The sequence below is a fragment of the Sitophilus oryzae genome, unplaced genomic scaffold (assembly GCF_002938485.1).
Source record: "Sitophilus oryzae breed Bouriz unplaced genomic scaffold, Soryzae_2.0 scaffold_809_pilon_pilon, whole genome shotgun sequence".
Lineage (NCBI taxonomy): Eukaryota > Metazoa > Arthropoda > Insecta > Coleoptera > Curculionidae > Sitophilus > Sitophilus oryzae.
This window is the reverse complement of record NW_022147427.1, coordinates 215416-225318: the sequence shown is the minus strand read 5'-3', so window position 1 is coordinate 225318 and position 9903 is coordinate 215416. Positions and strand designations below refer to the sequence as shown.

At 30.0% G+C, this 9903-nt stretch overlaps 1 protein-coding gene across 1 annotated transcript in view; it reads right to left on the bottom strand.

Moving 5' to 3' along the window:
* Positions 1 to 1040: 1040 nt before the first annotated feature.
* LOC115888901 overlaps positions 1041 to 9903 on the bottom strand; it is a 137025-nt gene continuing 128162 nt past the window's right edge. Inside the window, exon 8 of the mRNA XM_030908784.1 lies at positions 1041 to 1675. Within this exon, the coding sequence (XP_030764644.1) occupies positions 1624 to 1675 (52 nt within the window). The 3' untranslated portion in view covers positions 1041 to 1623. The remainder of the gene's footprint in view (positions 1676 to 9903) is intronic.

Genomic DNA, 9903 nt, shown 5'->3' with positions numbered 1-9903 from the left:
TTTTTTTAGAAAAATATTCCAGTGATAACCCATATGCACGTCCCGGGTATGCATGGTCCCAAACATAAAATTCCCCTAAAAATATATGCACTTATTTCAACTCATTTCGTATAATGTTTTTTTATAATTTATTTTTTCTGTAAATCTTATAGTATACCATGTCATTTAATTTCTGTATGTACCTAATATCTAAATGTTTTTCAACGACGGGTGCATCTTAAAATTGACTCAGATCTATTACTTTTTTATATTTTCAAATAAAAAACGAGATTTGGTATGTTAGTAACTGACATAAATTAGGATTGATGTCAATCGCATGTTAAATGTCAAAAGTTGACATATGATAATATGTCATTCTACTCAGTATCATTTTATAACGAATAAAGTGAAAATATACCGAGGGTGCCATTTAAAAATCAAAAGATGTCATTATTTCCAGTTAAAAACTAAGTGACCAAAAACTGTTGAATACGTCAACCATTCCTAATTTATGTCATGTACTAAAATACTAAATCTCGTCTTTTATCTGAAAAAATAAAAAAGTTATAGAGGTAAGCCATTTTTCAGACGCACCCGTTATATTTAACACTTTTCCTCAATTTTTACAAAGATCTTTAAACTACGCCAATGGTGGTGTAATTTTTATTTAAAGAGATTATATTAAATCTGTGGTGAAATTAACCTGTAAATGAAGAATCGGTTTGTTTACATTTTGTTTGCATATGGCTCAAAACAAATCATGATTGTGATTAATATAATTTTAGCTTTACGTTAAAAGTTTTACGTTTCTGGCATTTCAATTCAAAGGTAAATTGTTTCTTCTTTCAAGTTTCTAGATGTAATCTGTCGAAATATTCCTAATTCTTGTTGAAAATATTTTTATTTGAAACTCATATGATACTAAGTAACTATTAAGTACTAAGTATACAAACTACCTGTCAAAAAAATTAATATCATCGGAAGAGATTAGGCAATCAACTGAACATAACAATAAAAACTGCAGTTCATTTTTTACAAAGTTTATTCAAGAATGAAGAAAACAGACATACAAAGAGTATCCTGCCCTTGTCGTTCATATAATAAAAACAATACAGATTTAAAAAGCCAAAGTGTCTTTTCCTCGTAATGAATAATACTAACAGATTAGTCATATTTTAATTTAAAATACAATAGGAAATATTTTTTAGAACTTATATTAATAACAATTAGAGTGTACTTGGTCACGTTTGAACAAGTATATTATTTAATCGATCCTGAATTAATAGAAATCGATAAAAATTATTTTATAAATAGTTACAATCTGCTGACTACACATTATAAAAGATTTTTTTTCTTTATAGTATGTCAGTCAGCAAAAAAACAAATCGTAATACAACAATGGACTGCATGTTTTTGTATTACAATATTTCCTTAATATTCAATTAAAGATTGTCAACAAATTGGGGTAAAATATGATCAAGATAAAATATGATAGAATTAACAAAGTTATCACGTGTGAAGATAAATTTGAGTCCCTTCGTTCGAATCATCGACGGACGTTTCGACTGTGTGGCTTTCCGTTCTCAGAAATTGTCGCGGGTGTCTTCTTTTGTACGGTTCCCAATCGGAATTGTTCAACATTTGTCAGTGCGTCACTATGACGTCTGGTGCTGACTTTGTCGTTTGAACACTGTACCTGTAACAAAAAATATTTTGTCTTATTTAAAAATGAAACTACATTGTTAGTGTTAAATATAGTTGGTTGAAGCCTTTGATGTAACAACAGCAAATTGAAATACTAATTCACCACAATACAGAGTTAGTTACAGTTAGTAGTAGTCAGAGATATAGATGTAGTAGTATTTTGGTTTAATGGCCACAGCTGCCAGGTTATCCGGTCGACTGATAGAATTATCGTTTTTTAATAAAAGTTAAAAAAATATTATAATATATAATTATAAAATTAGAAATAGTATACAGTTTTAAATTAGTAGCAAAATAAAAACACTAAATCACCACAATACACCAAAACACTTTTACTTTTACACTGGACGCGCGTTTCGCTAACCATGTGGTTGTGGTGATTTAGTGTTTTTAAACTAAGTAAAAGTAAAAGTGTTTTGGTGTATTGTGGTGATTTAGTGTAGTGTTTTAACACTAAATCACCACAATACACCAAAACACTTTTACTTTTACAGTGGACACGTTTAGCTAACCTTGTTAGCATCATCAGCAGATGATTACAAACTAAAGTACAATCTACAAGTTGAGCGTTTATATACTCAACTTGTAGACGTTCAACTTGTAGATTGTACTTTAGTTTATAATCATCTGCTGATGATGCTAACATGGTTAGCGAAAGGCGCGTCCAGTGTAAAAGTAAAAGTGTTTTGGTGTATTGTGGTGATTAGTGTTTTTATTTTGCTGTGTAACACCAAAGGTTCCAATCCTCAACTGTAATCTTCGATGGCTTCACGGACAACGGAACTGAATCTTTATTGTAAGTTTAGTACTAAGATTAGGTTATTAGGAGCAGATATTTGGTTTTTTAAATCATGCAAAGCCAATTCAGTTTATCCTAGTTTTATTAAAGTTGATATTCCGAAAAGTAACGTTAGTGATAAGGTAGAGAAAATTACAAAACAAAAATGGCTTGATTTAGAAATCAAATTTCTGTATAGTAAACGAAGTATGCTTGAAATTGAAGCCTATGGACTTTACAAAAAACTTACTTATAAGCTAACTAATGTAGAGTATGAATGTTGGTGTCTCTTTCAGAGAAATATGTTTGTGGTTATCAATTCAAAATTTGTTAAAAAAATGTCCATTTTGAATAGTAAGTTTAAAAAATTAAAAAGCTCTAAAAACAAACATGTTTTCCAAAGAGACATAAACATAGTAGAGAATCTTTCTTCGCAGACTTTTGATAAACAAGAGCTCAGTTTATTAAACAAAGGTTTAAAGTTTGCATTGCCCAACTCTGGTAGCGCTTTGGAGGAAATCGTCGTTGGTGTTGAAACTGCTATTCAGCACTTGCCCGAGGCTTCTAAAGTATTTGCAAGAGAGGCTTGTAGAAATCAGTTATCAAAAAATATCGTTTCAAGTAAATCATTAAAATCTAACAAGAAGCATAATATTGTCAAGAGTTTGCGTAACAAAGATTGTTTCTACCTAAAAGCTGATAAGGGAAATAAGGTTGTTATATTAGATAAAAAAGACCATTACGATAAGGTTAACAACTTAATCGATAATGGCCCCTACATAAATTTGAAAAAGAATCCTTTGTCTAAGATGGTAGCAGACGTTAAAAAAACTAAAAGAATGTAAAACCCTTATTGATCTTTCTTTAAAGAGGAAATTGCAAGTATCCAATCCCTCATTACCAAAATTGTATGCTTTGCCAAAAATTCATAGGCTGGACAAGTCTATGCGCCCAATTGTTTCGGCTGTAGGTCCTCCGACTTATAATTTGGCAAGATGGTTATCAAAGGAGTTCGAAAATTTACCTGATCATGAACCTTCTTTCTCAGTTAAAAATAATATTGAATTCATTAACAAAATTAAAGATATAACATTGCATGAAGGTGAAATATTGGTCTCCTTTGATGTATCTTCGTTGTTCCCAAGTGTTCCAATTCCACATACTTTAGGCTACTTGAAGGAATTACTGAACGCAAATGGTCTCGACAACAAAACTGTGAGTGAATATATTGAGCTTACATCGTTATGTATGAAACAAAATTGTTTTCAATTTAATAACAACTTTTTTGAACAGCGGGAAGGTACAGAAATGGGTAATCCATTGTCTCCATTTTTGGCTAATTTATTCATGAGCAGGTTTGAAGTGGAGGCTAAGAATCAGTTTGGGTATTTTCCAAGAGTATGGTTTAGGTATGTGGATGATATTTTTGCTGTTTTTGACACACATTCAGACACTATAGATAATTTTATTTCTAAGTTAAATAATCGTTTTCCTCCATTAAATTTACGCATGAAATTGAGAACAACGACAGATTACCATTTCTAGATGTATGAGTTATTAGAAATATTAATAATTGCCTGGAATTTAATATCTATAGGAAAAATACGACCACACGCAGATATATTCCTAATGAATCACATCATAGTGTTGAACATAAAATGGCTAGTTTAAATTTCCTAGTTCATAGATAACTTAGTTTCCCACTTTCCAAAGAAAGATATGAAATAGAAAGAGATTACATTAGGAATGTAGCTGAGTGTAATGGATATTCTCCTTCACTAGTTGATAAATTAATTAGAAAACGTAGGTATAGGTTAATGATTTCTGAAAATTCGACTTTTCAAGTGGAGAAAGACACGTCTAAATATTTTTCGATGCCGTTTGATAGAGAGTTATCCCGTGGTCTAAAAGGAATTTTGAAGAATGTAAATTATAAACTTGTGTATAGTGCTAATAATAAATTACAACAATTATTAGGTAATCCAAAGGATAAAACACCTCCACTGGAAAGGTCGGGTATTTATGAAATTTCTTGTAAAGATTGTAATCAGAAATATGTTGGGCAAACTAGAAAATCAATATTAACTAGATTTAAAGAACATTTAGCTCAGATAAGATATGGTAAACCGGATAAATCTTGCGTTGCCGAACATATTGTTGATAAAGAACATTGTATAGATCTTAATAATTTAAAATTAATTAAACAAGTCTCAAATTACAGGCAATTAGATGCATATGAAAGCATCAGAATTAATAAATGTTAAGATAGTATGAACAGAGACAACGGTCCAATTCCTTCAAGTTCTTTGTTCCTACTACTCTAGTGGCGGAAATCTAACCGTTACGCTCAGTGGGCTCTGACTCGGTTGGCTAGATTTTGCCACGCCCACTCGGTGCCCACTGAGCGAGTATATAAACGCTCAACTTGTAGATTGTACTTTAGTTTATAATCATCTGCTGATGATGCTAACAAGGTTAGCTAAACGTGTCCAGTGTAATAGTAAAAGTGTTTTGGGGTATTGTGGTGATTTAGTGTAAAAACACTACACTAAATCACCACAATACACCAAAACACTTTTACTTTTACTTAAAAACACTAAATCGCCACAATACACTAAAACAATTTTACTTTTACTTACACAGCAAAATAAAAATTTTGCTGTGTAACACCAAAGGTTCCAACCCTCAACTGTAATCTTTAAATTAGTAGTCATTCCGGCACTTTGGCTAGACAGTCACTTCCGGTCCAGACACCGAATTCGAGGCTAACACAATCAGCTAAGAACATGTACTAATAAACAAGAATAAACAGGTTTGAATCGCTTTGAACCGCTTTTGAAATGGTTTGAACGGCTTTTTAGAGTAAAACAACAGACTTGTACAGTTTTTGTTCAAACCCGTTTATTTCTGTTTTAAAGCGGTTCAAAGCGATTCAAACCTGTTTATTCTTGTTTATTAGCCTATTTTACATGTTCTTAGCTGATTGGGTTCCTGGAATTCGGTGTCTAGACCGGAAGTGACTGTCTAGCCAAAGTGCCGGAATGACTACTTACTTATATTAACTCTAATTTTTTTGAAGTTTATAAAAAGCATTCATAAAAAATATTCATACATCCTTCAAATCCTTCATTTTAATAGCTGTTAGTAAGAAGTTTCACTTCAAATATGCGCACATAGTGCACACACAGTTTTTTTTTATTTTTAGCCCTATTTTCATATATCATCTTTAATTCCTAAACTGAGTTTATTTTAAGCTTTAGTATTTAACTTATTATTAAACAAAGTTAATGGAAGGGTTGTTTTTTACCCTATCTTAAAAAACCCTGTGCAATAATTACATGAACAAAAGACATTATTTTTGAGCAGGGTTGGCATGATTTAAATCAAGTGATTTTTTTAATTTTAATCATGTGATTTAAATCAAAAAAAATATTTTATTGAAACTTTATAATAAATCAAAAAATAACTGTAAAAGTGACAAAAATTCGCTGTTCGAAAGTTCGAATATATATCATTCGCAAAGTCTGATGCAGAACTACGTTCTGCTTATATAGAAAATATATCTTCATTCCCGAGAATCTACAATCGTCAGAAAATATGTTGTTTTATATTTTTTTTTAAACTACAACCGTTTCCAAATTCCTACCGACATTTTGATCTGCAGTCTGTACTTTATGCTTTGACATTTGATAATACATATTAATTTCATTCTCGACTTAAAGACTATTTCCGAACAATAATGTAGTGTATTGTTTTATTAGGAGAAAAAAATTATACTTTTTTGACGATGCTGTACCGTAAAGCTATTCCGACGTTACATGGAGGCATAAAAAGTACATTTTTACCCCAAACAGAACATACTATTTTTTTAAACATTACAATTAATTTTTTAATCAATTTCAAACATTGTAAATAATGTAAACAGTAATCGAGCAACAATTTAAACACTCGTTGAATTTGACACTCAATATCAGTCTAATAATATATTTTTGTACTTTTGTGCTTAGGTGTAACAGTGCTTTACTTTTATGTCTAGGCGTTAAAATGACAAAAATTAATACTTTTGAGACGTTTGAAAAAAAATCCTTTTGATTTGAAGCCAACGACTTTTTTTGCGGAATATATTGGTGACCGATGTGGAAAAATGACACGCCCCGTAGAATTATTAATGTTATTGGTATCGGGGTATAGATTTAGCCATTTAGGATAGGACTTTAATTGGAAATAAGTCCTAGTCATTTGGAAATCCGATATATGTAAATATTGTTTTGAATTAAAATAAAAAAAATCCGATTTAAATCAAAAATATCTTATTTTTTTGATTTTTTTAAAAAAATCATGATTTTTTCCAACCGTGTTTTTGAGTGAGAACCATGTCTCCTTAATATTTTGTATTTTGACACATGTCAAAACATGCTTTATGCCAATTTTTAAGAGCAAAATAGAGAGCAAAATTAACTTGCCACTAACATTTTTCAATTTTATCAATTATTATTATCGTTATTTTTTATGTTACTCCTTATAATGACGAGGACGCTTTGGTGATTATTGTTATGGTACGATTGAATATGGTTCTTAGTGTTGAAGATTGTACAAAAACCATTGATCTTGTTGAAGATGGCCGAAATTATGAATATTCGCTTGGTCCTTGAAGAAGAGTGAGAAAACATAACACAATATATTTGTAGCCTAATTAACAGTATGAGCCGACATCTAAAGGCAGTTATAGCAGCCCCGGGAGGCAATACAATGTATTAGAATATATTTTACACGTTTTTTGTTTGTTTGTACACTTAGTGATACACAAATTATTATTATACTATTACTGTTACTAATTTGTATTAATATATAATAAATCAAGGCTGTATCGTTACTTTTTAATGTTTTTTAAATTTTAATATAGAGTTCCAATCAGTGTCGATATGACATTACGACAAGAGTCACCAAAATTACCTCGTGATATTCAAAAACAACGTCATAATATAATGATAGTTGAAAAAATTGCAAATTGTTGGTGGCAAGTTCAATTCGCTGTTAAAAATTAACCAAGGCATGTGTTGATATGAGTCAAAAAAACAAAATATTCGGGAAGCATGGTTGTGAAGGAAAAATAATGTTTTAGAAAAAGTTACTAACGAAATTCTTGCACAGATTGTTTTAAAGTTAGAGTTAAAAACATCTCTTCTATTAGATCTGTATATTACGCCAAATACTAAAGTTTATAAAAATTTTGTTTATGAATTCATATGTTGATAAATTTATATACAGGGTGGCGCACCTCATTCGCCTCGGTTGATCATACGAAAATGGAAAGATGTAGAAACAACATTTTTTATGGGTATATGTAGAAAGGCAATATGCATAATTTAAAATTATTTTCATATGTACAGGGTATATCAGAACCATACCAAAGTTATAGTTTTTCTTATGGAACACCCCACCTCGTATTTTATTACATTTTTGGATTCTTGGGCATAAAATAAGACATTTATTATAAGAGTTTAATATGTTTAAATGCTTTGGTTTTTGAGATATTCAAAGATATTTAAATATGTATGATATAATAAAAAAGTTTGTCAACACCCTGTACATTACTTTTCAGAGTTAATTCTTGTGCTGACTTTGAAGCCAGAGAAACAAACTTTACTAAAAAATTGTATTGCTTCCTTAAATGTATACAGGGGCATCAAAAATTGCTGGTCTATTTTAAATATCTATTTTACATCAAAACTTTGTTATTTCAAATACAACACTATGTATTTTTTAAAATAGGTCGAAGCCGATTTAAATGCTCCTTCAAACTATATTAGGGTTTCCTATGCCTATCTGGCTTAGATTTTGAATAAAAAGCGATTTTTCAATAAAATGGCAATCAAGATGGCTGGTGTCGCCATGGCAATTTGCTAGTGACAGGTAGTAGCTATTTTCAAAAACGACATGTAAGTATTTATTATTTTATCAAGAAGTATTTATTATTTTATCAAGAAAAATAAAAAGTAGTTCTTTGATTTATATTACGATGACTTGAAGATATATTGGATTTTCTATAAAAGAACCAATTAAGGCTAATTTATTTCCTTTACTTCCAACGACAGGTTTCTGCCTAATAGATTTTTCACATACCACACTATCAGTTCTGCGAAATAGGAAAAGTAGTATTTCAAAGGAATTCTTGTCAAGAAAATTCCTATTTAAATATCTCTGACCATAAACCCTTCAGGTCAACCAAGCAATTGTCCTCACAAAATAAAATAACTAGTAACATATCCATTCCTTCCGCCAGCAGATACTGCTTCATTTTTCTTGATAAAATAATAAATACCTACTTACTTATTAACTTTATTGTAGGTAAATTAAATAAAAATAACCTGTTATAAATTTAAATAAAATTCATAAACTAATGTCGATTTTGAAAATAGCTACTAAGTGTCACTAGAAAATTGCCATGGCAACACCAGCCATCTTGATTACAATTTTATTGAAAAATCGCTTTTTATTTAAAATCTCAGCCAGATAGGTATAGAAAACCCTAATATAGTTTGAAAAAGCATTTAAATCTGCTTCGACTTATTCAAAAAAATACATAGTGTTGTATTTAAAATAACATAAATAAAAGTACTTATGTAAAATAAATATTTAAAATAGACCAGCAATATTTGATCCCCTGTATACATTTAGGGAAGCAATAATTTTTTTTAGTAAAGTTTATTTCACTGGCTTCAAAGGCAGCACAAGAATTAACTCTAAAAAGTAATGTACAGGGTGTTGACAAACATTTTTATTATAGCATGCCTATTTAAATATCTTTAAATATCTCAAAAACTAAAGCTTTTAAACATATTAAATCCTTATAATAAATTTCTTATTTTATGTCCAAGAATCCAAAAATGAAATAGAATACCGGGTGTTCCATAAGAAAAAATATAACTTTGGTATGGATCTTAGTTCTGAAACGCTCTGTATATTTCAGAATAATTTTAAATTGTGCACATTGTCTCACCACATATACCCATAAAATATTTTGTTTCTACATCTTTCCGTTTTCGTATAATCAACCGAGGCGAATGAGGTGCGCCACCCTGTATATATAATTTGCTACAAAATCTTAAAAAAGGCTAAATATAACACTTTAAACTTGACGAAAAAATGTTCCGTTGCGTTTTTTATGCATCTGAGTGTGCATTTAAAACAGCAAATAAATTTTTGTTTTGCTTTAGCCACTGAATATGAAACATAATATCTTTTTATTTTACATTATTACATTTTTAAACAAAATTTAAATTCATTAAAAGTTTCCATTAACCAGCCATTGTTCGAGTACAGGCGTAACATTTCAGTTAAATTAGAAGTAAACTTTTGCAGTAAACGAACTATTTATTTTAATACAAATAAATATATTATAAGCGTTCTACACAAGAAGGTAATCTATGGTTTATATCGCG